Raw genomic sequence first — 19082 nt, 5'->3', positions numbered from 1 at the left:
AAACTTCAGGTTAAGTATAATTTAGGAATGTTTTCTTATTTTGTTTCAGATACAAGTTCTAGAAGTGCGATATGGAAAAGGAAGTGTTGGTTACTTCTCTTGTAGTTCTGAACCACTATCAACGACAGATGATAATACAATTCAGGTGAATGCCACCTATGCACAGAAACTGGGGCTAGAAGAGAATTCCACAGTAGTAGTATCTCTTGTAACTCAGGCTCATTCTCTTACTAGAATTCAAGTGTTCCCCCTTACGCCCAATGATTGGGAAATAATGGTAAGTTTGATTTAATTGCTTGAATATTATTGAGAATATTCTCCTGTTGCTACTATCTTGCTTGTGCAGTTATGCACCTGACAAAGGAAGTGTACGGATCATGATGTAAGTTAAGTATCCCAGTGATGAGTGGCCCGCAGACTGCACACCCATATCTGACTCCGAATGTGAACGGGCTACTGTGGCTCAGTGGTAGACTGTTCATCTCTGGTGCATGGGGTCCTTGGTTCGATCCCAGCTCGCGCAAAGTGAGCTCTGTGGTGGACAAAAACCGCATGCGTAGGTTTCCTCGGGGTTCTCCCGCTTCCTCCCACTTTCTTCATTCCACCATTTCATTCATTTATCATCATCAGCGTCTCCTTTAGCCTAGCCGGCATAAGCGTGGGATGTAAAGCTTAAAGCTTTCATTTCTGAATGTGAATTTCATTTTTGCTTATTTTCGTGGTTTAAAGAGTGACGATCGCTTCGTAAGCTCAAAAGATGGTAGTAGAGAATTCTATCTATCTTCTTGGAGGTGAGATAGTGTGATGGGAAAGAGTCTGTTGTATGAGAGTTTTAATTATTTCAGCATATTGTAATTTTATTAAATTAATTTTTGATGCCAAGGTTTTGCAGTTAAAACTAGTTGATTATAATGCATAATCATTTGAAATGACCTTTTCTAACGATCCTGATACATTACGTACCATAATAACAATCAAAGCCGTAATTTCTAAATTTGCCTGTTAATATTATTGTGTATTAAATTTTACTGTTTACGAAAGAGTAGAGAGAGATTGTTAAAATAATAATTTAAATATTGTGCATTATTCGATTTTCTATAATGCATACTAGTGGGTTGAGCATATTAACTACTGTATCTGTCGGAGCACTGTATAAGACGAAAAAAAGTCAAAAATGGAACGTGTCTTATAATAATAATAATAAATTTTATTGTCGAATCAGCTACATAGCCATAGACAACGACAAATTATAACTTACTACAATAATGTACAGCAATAGTGATTGTTCATTATGTACAATAAGTGCTAAACTACTAAAGTTCACCACAATAACATAACTTAAATATTATTACCTTACAAAAATTAAATATTATCGTATTCAAAAAAACTCATCTATTGGATAAAAAGGTGTTTTAACTAACCAAGAATATAATATATTTTTGAAGCTACCCATAGGTAGTTGTGTCAGATCTATAGGTAATTTATTATGCAACCTCACACTCATAAGTCCATAGCTATTTTGTGATTTTGTTAATCTCAAATATGGTACGTTGACACGTCTATTATTTCTAGTGTTGTATGTCATGCCTATAGTGAATTTCTGAGGTTTTTCCTTTATTTACATCAACATATTGTATATATATAAATTGATTACCGTCATTATTTTTAATCTTATGAATAATGGTTTACAATGACACGTATTCTCTGCATTCATCATTATTCTCACGACTTTATTTTTTTTAACAACAGAACGTCATTCACATGGCTACCATTTCCCCATAACAGTATACCATATAGTAAGATACTTTGAAAAAACTTAAAATATGCGGATCTTACATAGTTCTGTGGTACCTGATTCCTCAAATTTTGTATCAAATATATAACTCTTGAAAGTCTTCCTGTAATATATTGGATATGAGAGTCCCATGATAATTTGTTACCAATAATAATGCCCAAAAATTTTACACTGTCCAAATTGTTCTCGGTTGCCATATCTCTTAAACTGAAGTTTAAATGTTTCGTTTTACCTTCATTAAGGAAAACACCGTTCGTCTCAAACCACGATCCTGCTTCAGATAATGTTCTTTCTGTGATTTCTTCTAATTTTTCCAAGTCGTGGCTAAAACTGAGAAATGTTGTGTCATCTGCATAAAACGATACCTAAATTTCAATTTAAATATGTATTCCCGATTCTGTATTATATGTGGCGTTATTTGTTTCCTTGCTGTGTTCAACAGCATTTCAGCTTCGCTTAGCTGAAATGTAGTTTGAATGCAGTCGCTTTGTTAATCGTTTCATAGTATGCATATTTTTCTCTGGATGCACATCTACTGGCGCGCGTGCGCGTAGTAGTTGTTAATTCAGCATGTTTTTTGCTAAAATATAACTTTATGTTTTGAAAAAAAAAATCTTTATATGTAGTGAAAATATTTTTTACTCAGAGCTGATTACAGATAATAGGGTGCGTTTTACATGCCAGCACATACAGTACTTAAGTCCTTTTACAACTTCATGTAGTATTTCGGCACGGGGGAGGGGGGGGACACGGTGGCTTAGTGGTAGACCGCCTACCTCTGGCGCGTGGGGTCCCTGGTTCGATCCCTGTCCAAGTAAGTTGTGGTGGATAACATCGTGTCTGTGGGTTTTCTTGAGGTACTCCCGTTTCCTCCCATGAATTCTTCTGTTATCATCTATTATCATTCCCTTGCCTTAATCATCGGTTTTCGTAAGCCTAACGGGCATAATTGTTGGAAGTTCAACTGAAATATTCATTTCATTTTTTACATTGGATTTCTAAGTAGAAATCAAAGTTTCTAAATTTATCCGTGGAAAGGTAACACAAATACTCGAGTATAATTATAGATCTTGATGATAGCCTACAGTGGCTGCTGACTAGAAGTACTGTGTTAATATTCCCAGAGAATTGAAAACTTCATGGGGATCTGGTACTAATCATTTATAAATGCATAGATGATACATGCAGTTATGTAACACATTAAACAAACATTTTATATCTGTTCATGCTCTATCGTATTTTTAAATGCAATACAACTCCCAACTTAACACTTCATAGCTGTTGCTCTGTTCTCCAATTTTTCTTCTATTTCTACGCCACCCCTTCCTGTCTAGCGAAAGTACGTATTGTGTACCTTTACTAATGTCACGTGATTGTGATTTTACTATTTTCCGGAATTTGTTTTCTGTTTTCCTCTTCAGGATCTCTTTGCCCATCCATGTATATCAAATTATCACTGTTAGTAATTTAAAATACTAATTCGTGACCAAGCGTGATTAAACTATTTTACTAACTAAGCAGAAAATCTCCAAACATTTCTTATGATTTTATTTGATTAAAATATATTTCTCTCAAAACGTAACATATATAAACATAATATGTATAATTCCAAAGGCTACACAAGGCGAACCATAGAAAACATTAAAGAAAGATCTTAATATTAATTTTCTTCAAAAAATATAACAGAATATATATCCTCTGCCTAGTAAAAAACGATCTTTGTTTTCCATATACTACAAGACGACTATCGGTTTCCTGTTCCCTCAGCTTCATTGTTGACTTCTTTGGCTATTATCGACTTTCTCGGCTATCGTCGATCTTAACGTTCTCCGCGGCCATCATTGACATCTTCGCTGACCTACTTGCCCATCATCGACTCCGAAGTCATACAAATTGACCTCTGTAGTGACCACTCCGTCTTTATGACTATCAACCACGGACTTATTCAATCTCCTTGTCGATTTCTCTGTCAGCTAAGCATTTACAGACTTCCTCGTCGACTTCTTTCCTTTCCTGAGACCTCGTCAATCACCTGTCGATCTCCCTGTTCTCTTCGTCAACCTTTCTGTCATGTACTCAAGCGCCAGCAAGTGTAGGTACGTGTTTCTACGTGCTGTTGTTGGTAGATATTAAGAAAACAAATCGTGACCAAATATATTTAAGCTATTTTACTAACTTTCTTCCGAAATTTCCAAATACTTTTTTCTAACATATAATTTTATTCCATCAAAACATGTATCAAAACGTAGCATACATAAACATAGTTTGTATAAAATAATCCCAAAACTTACACAAGGCGAAATATGTAAAAGATCAAAAAGAGATCCAAGTTAATTTTCTTAAAAACTTGATTTTCTTCAAAAAATGTAACAATATGATTTATATTCTCGTAACTACATAGAATGCTGTCAGATAATTCACCTTCCCAACAGTTAATAAACAGACATTTTCGCTAATGTTGAAGATTAGTTTAATTAATTATGTTGATTACTAATAATAATCTGAAAAAAGTCTTAACATTTCCGTTTATATTTCAGGAATTTAATAGCCACGCATTACAGTCATCTCTTATGAACCAAATACGGATTGTGTGGTCTAAGCAAGCTATAGTTGTATGGGTATCAAAATCGGTGAGCTTATGTTTATTTGTAGGTATGTATTTTTAAATAATACTTCTGTTTATTTGATGCGTTAAAATTTAACACTGGAAATTTTAGTTAATTTATATCATGAGATCTAGATCATTAAGCCTATATTCTGTTTTAAACCGGGAGTGTTAAGATAAAGTAGTGACTGAACAAAATTGTAAGTTATAGAGTAATATTAAGTTTATTTCTTTTTGTCGAGCAGGCTTCACGGTGGTTCAGAAGTGAATATACAATTTCAAATTTTGTTAATCTCACATTTTAGTGAACCCCTTTCATCTGCACATTCGCTAAGGTCAGGCGAGGGGATGTTTCTATTCACAGTATTCTGCTAGGACGTTGTTTGCTTCTGTTCCCTCTTTCGACGTTTCTTCATTTTTAGAAATAAAGATATATTTTAACTTGCCTTACAGAATTGGCTTACAGAACCAAATCATTGAATCTATGGATTACAGGAGCATATCTCAAAATTATATTCTACCCTGTAATTTGATTTATCGACATACTGTTCACGACCTTCCTTCACTTTCATCTGTAGGTACTCTAACAAAACAATGGAAAATGAAATTAATTATATACACACAGTTGTGAATATTTTGTCCAGTTTTACCTTATGTAATGTCTGTTAGAGAAAATGTTGTAATAATGTGATACTTTCTGCTTATATATATATATTATATCGTCATGTATATGTTTCAAGTTTCAACCCACCCATGCGCACAATATCGCACACTGGGTTGCTTAAAAGCACATTGTGGTTCCCAAAGTAAACAGATTGGGAAGACCATGTTTCATGCAAAGTTTTCTTTGTGTATTATTTAAAAAAAAAAAAAAAAAAAAAAAAAAAAAAAAAAAAAAAAAAAAAAAGTGCGAATAAAATGGATGCGCCACATGATCGACTACTATCAAGAACATAATTAAGCGATTCTAGATATGCCGAATGCGATAGTTAAGTGTAGGGACTCCTACGTATTTCAGAAGTTATGTCGAATGGATCCACACGAAAACCCCCTCGTGAGATGGCCATACGGCTATATGTGTCTCAGAGACCTGGGAACCGCACTCTGCGTGACGAATTAAACCTCCGGAAGGTATTTGAAGTGCTGGGCACATTTCCTAAGTGATCATAATTGTTCTGTTAAGAGACAAAGATCAGCTGGAGACGCCTCTGTAAGCATCATCTATCTCGTGACAAGTGAAAGTTCGTCATACCCTAGATGAAGCCTGGACTTATCTATCTGACTATGGTAAGATTCGTGCGATAATTTACACTTCGATCAACCAAAAATTCCATCCAAAATTCATCTGTCATTGCAAGACAACTTTCTTAAAAGGATTAGCGATAGTCGAGGGATAATACTGTAATGGAAGGTTCATTATTCTACAGGTGCCAAAAAAAGTGTACTACTATCACCAACGCATACTTCACAATTATTTGTACAGAATACCTGCTTCGTCTGTATGGAGCTATCATAAAGTGAGTCCGTTTGTACAAACACAAGGTCTCATCACATTTATCTTATAATACGTACAGTTTTTCTACAGCAAATGAAGACCGGTATTAAGGATATACAATTTAAGGACATTTCAGTGAAGTGACGAGATGTTAGCCGTATGGATTTCTGCGGGTTTGATCTCCTACAGAGAGCACTTTTCTCTTATTGTATCACTATTTTTGGGGCCTTTTGGAAACGTATTAAAAATGGCAGAAAATTCCTCTTCTTTTACCTCATAGAAGCCTTCTACAATGGAAGCTGAAGTGCAGGCCTATCAGGACACACTGGGATCACACAAAGGCCAACAGATGGTGGCGTTGTGGCTTTTCCTAACAAGGTTTTGAGTTCAAATTTAGATACATATATACAACTGAACCTTCTGTATAATACACACAACATACATACCATAATTGTGTGTGCGTATGTTCACATGTAATTCTGAAACGCGTATACCGATTAGAAAAAGTAAAATACTTGTTCACACATGCTTCATAGGCCGACCAATATCACAGGAAGTTTGAGCACCTTTAGTTTGTCCTACTTTTAGTTTGAATAGCTTCACACAACTGTAGCAATAAAAGGAAAACGAAACAAAATTTTTAATATATATATGTGATGTGTATACATACATCTATATCTAGAGAGTGGCCCAGAAGTAGGTATACAGACTTGCATCTATCAAGTATGACGTTTTAATTGATTAAAATAATGAATTTATTTGTTTCGATTTGTTCCGAGTTTATGGTATAAGTGAAAATAAATTAAGAACAAATAAGGAAGAAACTAAGTCAGTACTTGTATGGACAACAATAAGTAAATGATATAAAATGTCATGACAGATAAGTACGGGACTGTATACCTACTTTTGGGTCACTCTGTATATCTATCAATATATAAACCAACTTCTAAAAAGAATTTCAAAGAAAATATTAAGAAGTTATTATTGTAAACAAAAATTTTTGAAGTCTGTGCCAAGCCAAACAAACTAATTCCTAATAAAATTGCCAATGAAACTAATTTTCAATGCTCTTTTCACTATTTTTGGTTCTAATATTATGTTTCTTTTTAATTACTTCATCCAAAGGATTGTTAACTTTAGAAAAGGAATTAGTTTAGAATAAAAGTAAGTTTAGTTTGTATATTAATACTTTCTCTAAGTTAGCAATCCTGGTACATGTACTTTCCTAGTTGGCAGTTTACCGCAGAGATGGGGAAATCTTTTCATGTCGAACGTAACCAAAGAAGGAATTTATTCAACTGGTTCAGTTAAAGATTCATTTCTTAATTATGACAGGGCAAGGTGCGAATTAGCAGTCTTAGTAAGCTGGGGTCATTTAACTTTTACTAATCACCAACTGCGTAAAATACTGAGAAACAGTGAGGTATTCCGTAATTCCGATGCTTTAGTGTACTAATATTATTTAAATTTGAAGCTAATTGTCACTCGATAAGCTACATGTGTGTGCATCACCAACATCTAGAACAGCCTTCACTAGAGGGTGTTGTTACATATTTGTAAACAGAGCAACTCCCACTCTTAAAAATATGGGTATAATTGTGTAAATAATCTTGCATTTCATTCAATTTTAAACGTTAATTTAGCTTTTATATATATATATATATATATAGATAGATAGATAGATAGATAGACAGATAGATAACGTTATAAAATTAATTCTGTTAGCTGAATTAATTAATTTGCTAAAATTTGGCAAATTAAACCTAAATGATTTATATAACAAAACCTATCTAGATGAATTGTATTTCTACTCTTGCTATGTTACGTAGGTAACTAAAGTCATCGTGACGTAATCGCAAAAAAAAAAAAAAAAAAAAAATTCAACTAATACGAAATTAAATAATAATAATAATAATAATAATAAAATGTGAAATACCGAATGAATTGTGAAATTCGACACAACAGAGCGTTGGGTTCAGTATCTAACTGCATCTGTTATCTTACAGTGAAAAAATTTTAATAGTGAATATATGAGTTCAGTTGTTAGTGTTCAGATTTCAGCTAATTAATAATGTTATATGATTCTTTTTCTACCTCCCAATACTTTTCATTACTTTTTTCGTTTATTCCCATAATTCCTTTATTCATTTCATATTTAGACTATCATACTATGTTATACGTAAGTGCTGGAAATCTTGTAGAACTGCTATGACTGTCCGTCTGTCTGTCGCAGTTGACAGATATCAAAGCAAAAGGGATAAGACATATGGAGAAGCGGCTTTCTTGTGCAATCGATTCAGCGTTCCAAGAATATGCTCTATATCCTAGGTTAAACCCCCTATTCAAACCGGAAGTGGTAGAAATCAACCATTTACGCTTTCCATGTTTACCGACATAATTAAAATGATAACGGATAGCGACGAGCGATCTCAAGACAACATATCTCGTCCTATAACAGTCCATCGATACCGAAAGTAATTGACATTTACTAGTACTTCAACTTTCAATACTGATATTCAAAGAGCAAGAAGTGTAATTGATTTTGAGAATTGGTTTATTGTAATTGATTCGGCATCCCAATAGAATATGTTTCCCCTCCTCCGGTTAACCCTCTGTTTAAAAAAAGAAATGATGGGAATCATTTCCGGTTTCAACGTTCGTCGCTAGAAAACAGAAGGTAATAAATAGAGACAAGCTTTTTCTTGCAATCGATTCAGCGTCTCAAGAAAATACACCATCATCACTCTACAAAAATCGGAAGTAGTTGAAATTTTACTAGTACTTCTAATTTCAATATTGGTTTTCATAGAGCAAACAACGGTAAAAAATAATCGAGAAGCACTTTTCTGCAATCGATTTAGCGTCCCAAAAATCTCCTCTGTTAACCATCTATTCAAATCGGAAGTGGCAGAAATCGTTTCCCTGTTTCCACGTTTTAGAGTAAAAACGGTAACAGGTAAGGACAAAAGTTATTATTATTATTATTATTATTATTATTATTATTATTATTATTATTATTATTATTATTATTATTATTATTATTATTATTATTATTATTATTACAATCGGTTCAGCTTTTCAAAATAACCTAACACCTGTAACGCTCTACCGAAACCGGAAGTGGTTGAAATTTACTAGTAAGTCCTGTTTCAGTGTTGATTTTCATAGAGTAAAAACGGTAAGGGATATCGAAGAAAGGCTTTTCACATAGATTTAGCGTCCCAAGAATGAGTTTTGTCTCGACACTTCTGGTGTGTTGAAAATCTACGATTTTACGGTTACAACACTGATTGCATAATGGATAAAACAGAATAATTAGCGACAAGCAGCTTCTTGTTATGGATTCAGTATCAAGAAGATGCTGGTTTTATTGCTCTATTGCAACCAAAATGATAGAAATCAATTACCACCAGCGGCTTCAATATTAATCTCCATAGAGCAAAAAATAGTAAAAGACAGCGAGTAATGGCCTTCTGATGCGGATTCAGCATTGGAAGAGCATGTTCTTTCTTTAATCGTATTCCCCCTCTTGTAATCAGTAGTGAAATGAGAGCTTACATTTTAACGTCCCACGCTTATACCCTTTAGGCTAAGGGAGACGATGGTTAAAGCAGGTGAATGATAATGGAAGAATTGATGGAATGGAAAAGTGAGAGGAAACCGGAGTACCCCGAGAAAAACCCCACAAATATTATGATGTCCACCACAAACTTACTTGACCGAGTATCGAAGCAGGGGCACAACAAAGCGTTCTATCACTGAGCCACAGTGCTCCCTGTAATCAGGAGTTATGGATGCACTACTTAGTATATGGAAAGACAAAAAACTTTCTACAGAGCTAAAAGCAGAACGAAGCAAGAATAATCCGTTTTCCGCTTTCGTACTTCCGTTCTTTCTCTTGATTCTTAATTTTCTGTTTCCTTCTGCTTGAATACTTGCTCTTCAGTAAGTACTATCTACCGACCCACGTAAAAATGGGATACTTTCTATTTTTTTCTCGTTTTATGGCTGTTGCGAACTTTGTGCATTATTTTCTTTCAGCGCCATCTATTAAAACAAAAATGTGACTATTATTAGTGTATGTATACCTTATGTCAACGATGACCAATTTATAGTGAACTGAGGGCCTACAAATGCTAGGACAAAATAAGAACGATACTTGGAGAGCAGGCAAATTGAAAATCTATTTTAAAAAATCGAATATATAAAGCGTATTATTTGTTTCTTTGTACACTTGCCTTTTATATAAATCCACACCGTTGAATTTGACATACTTTTATGCAACTGTAGGGAAGAGATCGTAGACTATTTGAATGTTTGAAATCCTTATCTTTAGTTAATTTATATGTATTTAAACCAACTTAGGATAAGGATTTCAAACATTCAAATAGTCTACGATCTCTTTCCTACAGTTGCATAAAAGTATGTCAAATTCAACGGTGTGGATTTATATAAAAGGCAAGTCTACAGGGTGTTTCAAAACAACATCGACAACGTTTGGGAGGTGATTTCTGACACCAAGATAAGATAAAAACTATAGACCAACCTGGGTGTACAAATGCTTCCTTCCGGAATTATAGGCTGCCGAAAACATGAAAAAATGAACTTTAAAGGTCCATAGCTCCAAAGCTATGAGACTTACCGTAGTCGGGTCAAGACTTGACTTGGGGACATCAAAAATACATGTTTCTGAATCCTAAGGTACTCACGCAACAATATTTATGGAGGGAGTTTGGCTACGCTCATATAATTTGAAGTACACACCAACTACCTCTATAAAAATTGTTGCGGAATAATCCCCGGATTCTGAAACATGGATATTTAGGTAGGGCACGTACTAGTTCCTAAATAAAGTCTTGACCCGACTATGGTAGGTTCCGTAGTATTAGAACTATGGACCTTTAATTTTTTCCATGTTTTCGGCAGCCTATAACATCCGAACGATCAGCACATATTTCGTGTGCTTTTTTGCGTATATTTCCCCAACACACCCATGCACTTAGTTGGAAGATAAAGTGAAAATATCTAGTGAGATTTTCACTGCTTATTGTATGACTTTGTATCTGTTTAGTGTCTTTTCTTGTATCATGTATTCACAATGGACATGGAAAGTTATTTCTTTTATTTAAATATTTGCATAATTTGTTAATATTTTACCTTATAATCCAGGTATTTACTATTAAAATCATTCGAGGTTCGTAGGACCCAAGAACAGACTAACCTGTTTTCTATTATTTTAAAGATGAAAACTTGTCCTGAAGCTCAAAAATAGTTCTGAAACGATTTAAGTTCTTATTTCAAGGTATCATTTAAAATATTTATTTGAGTGATGGATGAAACGTGCTTGGAACCGACTCACGACCTGTCATTTGACCATTACTGCCTAAAATATTTAAAATCGTAACAAAACGGATACTGACTTATGCAACTTGTCTGCATTGCATAAATTATATTACTTTAATTTCATTAGTGATAAATCTGTTTAGATTCGATAGTAAGATTTCAACTACTGAGATTGTCATACATAAGCAGATAGATGATGATAGCATTTAAAAATTAAATTCATTTAAACGCATTGAGACAACGTGAAACAAGGTACTAATGTTGTTACGATGCTAGATAGTTGATAAATTATAAATAGACCCGCTACTGTGTAGGGAAGCGCAAAGGTAACTTTCAGAGATAGAAATCATACTCTTTGATGTAACGATAGTGCTGTGGTCTTCATCCCTACTTAATCAGAAATTAGCAGGAAACTACAGACAACTGGGTACGTTGCAGATATAAAGAGAAAAGGGCAACTTTCGATAGTGCTGCCTCCGAACAATGGTTTGGCAGCAAGAAAAATTACTACCGGTGACCTGTTAACCCACGCGTTTTGACGTAATTTTTTCAACAGTACAATTAAAAACAAAAATAAGGACCAAAAATGAGCTCTGTAGACTGTTTTGTTCAAGATCTACTTTAAAATACGCAAAATCCAAGATGAATATATTTCAGTATGGCAGCTTTTTCTCAAGACGGAATTTTTGGAAATTTCAGCATACACTTTCCCGGATACTTCCACCAAATTTCAAGTGGTCTATCAAAATGTCCGTCTTCGGCCGTTTTTCTAAGTTTCATTTTCATTTTTTATAACTACTACATTAAGCTAGAAGAAGAAAAGCTGAGAATGGATGCCTTCGAAATGTAGTGCTACAGATGAATGTTAAAGGCCAGAAGGATGTATATGGTATCAAATGAAGGAGTATTTTACATGGTAGAAGAAAAAAGGAGTTTAAGAATATTTCGGAAAGAAGAGATAGAATGATTGTATCCATTATGATACGTGGATAAGTCACCCTATTAGCTATGGAGGGAATGGTGAAAGAAACTTACTCCTTGTAATACACCGTACATATTACCTAGGTAGTACATGTAAATTGCTTTGAACAAAGTATATCTGTTTTGTTCCAACTTTAGATTTTAAATAATAACAGTTATTATTATTATTATTATTATTATTATTATTATTATTATTATTATTATTATTATTATTATTATTATTATTATTATTATTATTATTATTATTATAGTAAAATAAATATAATTTTACAAACTAGAGCATCTTTCGGGAATTTGCCGGGCCTGAGAAGATGCCAATTGATTGTATATAGGCCCTCAGCGCCCATGGCCTGCAAATTACAAAGGGGAAAGGAACCTGAGGAAGATACCATTAAGGTAAACAACCGTCGAAGGTTCCTTTTCATAGAGGGTTTTGTTCCAGGGCGCCGTTCCCCTTCCCTCTGTTGCCCCTAAGTAATCTTAACAGCCAAGTTACAAACTAGCATATTGATTTAACATTCATGCTAGTCCTTGTACACGTTTCTTCTTCGTTCCTAGTAACGTTTTTAACCTCAACGCCACTAGAAAAAAAAAAAAGTGGGGAAGGAATTACTTACCTATACAAACTCACTGAATTTCACCACATGAATAAGAGAAACTTAATCCTTAGCAACGATTTGATTGTTGACGTTTTAAACAGTAATTTATAAATTAACAATGATGATCTTAAAGAGCGTTAACATTTTTGAACAATGAAAAAAAATGTTTCTAATGTCTAATCCTTAATACGGGCTAGCTGCAATGATTGTTATTTGCACGAGAAGAATAAAGATACGGAAAATATTCAGAGCATATCCTCGGTCAGAGGCGACGGGTTTTAAGGGATCTACAGTTATAGGGGAGTCAAATATTTGCCAAAATATAGGAGATTTTAGGACTTTTGATTTTTTTTTTTTACTTCAAAATTTATGTAATATGATACTGTCTTAATTAGTCTACACACACCACACACACAAAAATTACGCAGATTTTTTTTTTTTGTTCTTTTAAATACTGTATAATAAGACATGTTGGAATGGTATTAAGTGTAGAAAAAAATTATTGAGGAAAACAGAATATGATACAAAAAAAACTTGGCCCGAACGGGGATCGAGCTCACGACCTTATGATTTGAAATCTCGCGGTTTACCACTGAGTTGACATGACCACACTTGGGAAGCTCCTTCTGCAGTACGGAAGGTATAATAACGTCGTTGGCTTCCCGCGAAAATATGTAGTGACGTTTATGCGGAGTTGCTAGCTTGGTTACTCGTGGCTTGCTGAGCGCAGTAGACGGTTTCGAGTTTTCTCTTTTCCTTCCCATCGTATATACAGTATTCTCTCTCTCTCTCTCTCTTTATTATTATTATTTTTTAATTACATTGCAGATTCGACTGTAACAAGTTGATCCGACGTCGAATATTTACCTTTGTTTAATTTCGAATAAGATACAAGTAGTTCACATCTGTTATTATACGATTTATAATTAACATTCAAAAGGACGCTTGAAACTTTTTTATCTTGAGTAATGTGCCATTTTTTATTTATTTTTCTTCTTCGTTTAATTCAGGCTCCAAATTCTTCTCCTTTGCACCAACTTTTAAATTTTACTTGTAACAGAGCGTCATCTGCGTATTAACAAAATGTTAAAAACTGGAGATATATGTCAGAATGCATTTTAACAAGCAAAAACAGCAATAATAAATTTAATTGAGTAACACATAATTATAAAATAAAAGTTTGAAATGTGAAAATGGCTTTGTGGTGCTGAATGAAAATAGGGTCACTGCAGTGTGTAACGCGTGTAGTTTTCTCTTGCTCTTAAACCGCCGTAGGTCTGGAACTATGAACGGTTGCTCACAGGTCCATATTAATGCTTTTTCTTATTTTAATGTGAGTAATCATTTCTTACAGTTTGTCGGTATAGTTCATTAAGTGAATTGAGTGTAATACATTCATGTTTCTCTCTCCGTATTCTCTTCTGGCTTTCTCTGTTTTGGTTAGTGGTCTTTCTCTGGCCAATATGCGGACAACCTGACGGTAAGTTCGGACACATTTGAAATGAAACATAAAGTGAAATTGCTCGTTTTACGTCCTACACGTATGACCATTAACTTAAACGAGATCGATGCTTAATGTAGGCCAATGATTATTAATGAATTTGTCGAATATGGAAAGAAACAGGAAAACTCCGAAAAAAACCCACAGACACAATGTTGTCCACCAGGGATTCTCCTGGCTAGAGATCGATCCAGGGACCCCTTGCACCAGAGGTCAATACTCTAACACGGGCCAGCTCCTCCGTGGCTAAGCGGTTAGCGTACGCGCCTTTGGCGTGGGAGACCCGGGTTCGATCCCCGGCGGGAGCTCATGTGGTTCGGATTCCACGTTAATCAATAGGTCCACGTCTCATATAGCCTCGCTGCTGAAAGGGACGCTAAACTAAAATCAACTCAACTCAACTCTAACACGGGCCACCGGACTTCTTAGTGTTTTATAATTGGTTTCCTGTACTTTTTCACAGGAAACAAATACTACAACAGCTCTGGACGTTTATATTTTTTTGTTTGTTTCTTACTACAATCTGCGAAAATGTTATGGAAAATAAAATAATTCGGAGAATGAAATACAATTATGTGAAATATAGCAGCTGAGATAAAATAATAGTAATGGTAAAAAGACGACAATTAATTTCTGGAAATAGGAGTAAAATTTTAAATATATTTTCAAAGAACGAATACGCAACGACACTTAAGTTGACAATCCGTAACCCAGGAAATTTAATTAATTATTTTTAATGTGTTCTCATGCTAGAGAAGAAAAACTGTTATGCCTTTCAGTTGTAGTCTTTTAACATCAGTATTTCACTCTCCTATCTGTTTTAGAAAAGTATGGTTTTGATTCATACGTATGCTGTTCTTTCGAAGTACTCGTATTCCACACATCTAAACTAGTTTATTTAATAGTCTAGTGCTAGGAAAATATTTTAATTGTCTTTAAATATTTTACAATGCATTACATGTACAGTCATGTCCATAATGATTGTCGCATATCTATAACTGTTTTCACGTAAGAATATAATTTGATAATGATTTTGCAGAGTACTCTTAATACTGATACTAAGTGTATAATCGGAAAATATATATTTGTGGTAAATTTCATAGGAAAAGAATTATAAATACGAAAATTAGAATGAGTAAAACAAAATGTTGCTAAATGGACAAGAAATTTTTATTTTCGTTTTATTGTTCTTATTTACTGCTCTTTTGACACGAAATTTGCCACATACATGTCTTTGCTAATTATACATATACTAACATTTTAAGAAATACCGGGCGAATTCGTTATCAAATTATATTTCTACAACAACATATTTATAGACATGCGACAATAATTTTGGACATGAGTGTACATACTTTCCCCGGTGGATGAACGGTTACACTCGTTGCTTTATAATCAAGGGTTATCGGCTTCGATTCACGGTGGGGACACAAGTGGTTCGGATCCCACTTTGAATTGTAGGTCCCGTCCTTAGGATGTTTCATCATCCCATAGAAGGCAATAGCAAACCGTCGTGGGTTCACCTTGCACAGGGACCTTCGGGTCAAGACCTGCCTTCGAGGTGAAAATTTTATCATCATCATGATATGTACATACTCTTGATGAAACCAAAATGTAGGAAATTTTGAATTAGACACAAATATTGGATATTTGCTAATGGTTTACTGTATTTTAACTTGGAATATTAGTTATTTTCACTTAAAACAAGATGGCTTATGGTAGTAAGAATTTTATTACTATGCAGCTGTTCATATTCGTAAAGGCCACATGTTTTACTGGTTTTAGTCTTCACAAGATTGGTAATAGTAAAGAGAATATATCACATTAGACACGCATAACACTTGTTGGTAAATTTGGTAAGCGGTACTATTGACAAGCTTCCATGAAACAATTTGGTAAGCGTTAGACACGATCACACCACTTTTTATTTACAGAGCGGACAGTAATAAGCAGCATGGGATTTCATATGATTATTGCAAATAAAGGAAACCAAATTTATCTTGTCGGTAGGTGATGGACAGTATCTGCACCGTGCACGCTTGTAAGAATTTGCTTTGGGTTTTATCACTGTAGGTTGAGATTCACCATTTCTTTGTGCTCTGGTTACAATCCTTCGAGTCTCGTCACTTCTCAGCATATATTGTCTAGATTGTATTTCAGGTAAAATGAGAGATTTTCCAAGTTCTTCCAAATACAATCTTCTTTAGATGAGATTTCCTACTTGTCAGCTTGGATTGTTTCAAGTCCATAAAATAAATCCATTGTAAGCTGATACATCGATCATATTATAGAACAATATCATTGGCCATCTTTTGGTTTTGCGCTTACATGTGTATGTGTTCAAAAGTTGATATAAAGTGTCTACAGTTCCTTTAGTTGAATTACAATCCAATATTATATTGCGTTTCTTGTCAACTCGCTTGCTGATTTCTTCTGTGTGAAGAATACTCATGAGCACATCGTTTCTAATTTCCTTAGGGATATAATGTACAACCTTGTATTGTTTGCAAAATAAAACAATGGTAAATGCAGTTCTTTGTTTGACAAAATTTTCGGAAGTTTAGGTTTGTTTTCCCTTATTATCCCAAGCATAGTTTTCTTCTTTCCAACAAGATGCTGTCCTAAAGTGAACGAGATAAAAAAAAAAGTTGCATTATGGCCAATTATTTAGGAAACAAGATCACTCACAACACGCATACCTTGTTTCATCTCAGGCTATGCATCGGGTTCTTTACATAGACCCCCTATATATACATATTGCTTGAGTACGTAAGATGTTTTGCTATCATATACAGTGCAGATTTTTATACCGTATTTTGCCGGTTTACTTGGTATATATTGCTTGAACGGGCAACGCCCTCTAAATTCTAATAATTGTTCATCAACAGTAACGTTTGCATCAGGATAATATAGCTTAGGAAGAACTTCCATCCACTTTTCCCACACATCACGAAAGTAGATACACAAGTTCTGCGAGTAATGTAAGACAGCAGTTCAAAATTCACTCAAACCACAGAAAAACTTCTTCGGGTCATATTAACCCGAACAGTACATTAGTAATATATAGAAAAATATCGAAAACCGTTATTAATAAAAGTTTGAGATTTTCAGAAAATATGATTTGGATTGAATAAAAGAAAGTCACAAACTTGATTCACATTACAAAAATTATCATAAATTTTATGAGAAATCAAAATCCACTTCGGGTCAAATAGACCCAAACAGAACAGCAGGGTTTAAAAAAAAAAAAAAAAAAAAAAAAAAAAATCAAGCACAGTATCGGTAATTCCTGTATTTAAAAGATACAACAAACACCAATCCAACCAACAGAAGCATAAAGAAATCTCGTCATTTTAGAAAATTTATACTTTGACAAACACAAACTCAAACTTTTCATTATATGAAGGTAACAAAAAAGTTCTGTCATTTTTTGTGGAGGTCTGTGTTTAATTGCCCCCTTACACCGAGAGTTGAGTGCGAATGGAAATAAGGCGCAGGTGAGTTGTTGGTGTGAGTATATCCAACATATTACCTGGCTGTGACAGTTCAGTTACATCGTGAACTTGCGTAAGGACAGGGTGAACATGTGACCTCCAAAGAGCGTCATAAGGGGGTGTATGCTGTACGAGTTCAAACTGTGGTCAAACGCCGCTGCAGCGGGGCAGAAAATATGCCAGCCGCTTGGTGAAGGTGTCATGACTATGCGGACAGTGCAGCGGTGGTTTAAAAAGTTTAGAAACGATGACGAACCACTCGAAGACGCACCACGTGCCGGAAGACCACACATGTACAAAATGAAGATCTTCAGGCAGCAATTGAGGCGAACAGGGATCCTCACCTTTGAGGATCTGGGACTACAATTCAGTGTGAGTGGAGAAACAATTCGGCAGCACCTCCATCAACTTGAGAAGCACTACAAGTTGGGTCGATGGTTCCACATGATTTGTCTCCGGGCCAGAAGGCAACGCGAGTAGACACCTGTATTTCTTTGCTGTCTCGTCGGTGGAAGGAGCCATTTCTGGACAGGGTGTTGACATGTGATGAGAAGCGGGTCCTGTACGGAGCCCCACGTCGCAGTCATCATTGGTTAGCATCCTATGAATCGGTTCCAAAATAGCCGAAACTAGCACTATACCAAAATGTCTACTTGTGCGTTTGGTAGACTGTTCGCGGCATCATCAATCATGAACTGCTACCAGCTGGTCAGAGTATCAATGCAACTGTATACTGTCAGTAATTGAGCCGCGTTCTAGAAAAACTCAAAACTCTGGAGCCAGCACTTCTGAATGGGAAAGGGGTCCTTCTGTTACAGGACAACACCAAGCCCTACGTGGCTAGTATGACCCGGCACAGCATTCTATGCCTTGTAGGGAAACACTATTGCATCCTTCATACTTGCACTGACCGATTATCATCTGTTCCATTAACGGGACAATCACCTTAGAGGACGCCAATTCAAATCCGTAGTAGAGGTGCAAGATGCATTTGATACCTTCTTCGTTTCACGGCTCACCAAGTTCTACCGCAATGGAATCCATGGCCTTCTAGAACGTTGGCAGAAGGTCATCGATGCTGATGGGAACTATTTTTGATCTTCCAGGTACGTCGTAGGTGACATATCGATGTTCGAAGGTAGTGGGTAAAAAAGCGACAGAACTTTCTTTGTTACCGTTATACTTACATAAAGAGAAAGAGACTCATTATTGTTCTGCCCACCATTCTGTCAAAAGTCCAGCTGACAGTCAGTTCAGCTAACAACAAAC

General features: G+C 35.1%; 1 protein-coding gene across 3 annotated transcripts in view; it reads left to right on the top strand.

The window, feature by feature from the left end:
* Pex1 (peroxisomal biogenesis factor 1) overlaps positions 1-19082 on the top strand; it is a 171058-nt gene that overhangs the window by 10483 nt on the left and 141493 nt on the right. For all 3 annotated transcript variants that reach the window (XM_081769054.1, XM_081769052.1, XM_081769055.1), the window contains exons 3-4: positions 50-277; positions 4333-4447. In XM_081769054.1, coding sequence (XP_081625180.1) covers positions 50-277; positions 4333-4447 — 343 coding nt within the window. The remainder of the gene's footprint in view (positions 1-49; positions 278-4332; positions 4448-19082) is intronic.

Source organism: Thermobia domestica, chromosome 8, assembly GCF_964235325.1.
Source record: "Thermobia domestica chromosome 8, izTheDome1.hap1.1, whole genome shotgun sequence".
NCBI lineage: Eukaryota > Metazoa > Arthropoda > Insecta > Zygentoma > Lepismatidae > Thermobia > Thermobia domestica.
This window is presented reverse-complemented; position numbering and strand designations above follow the sequence as displayed.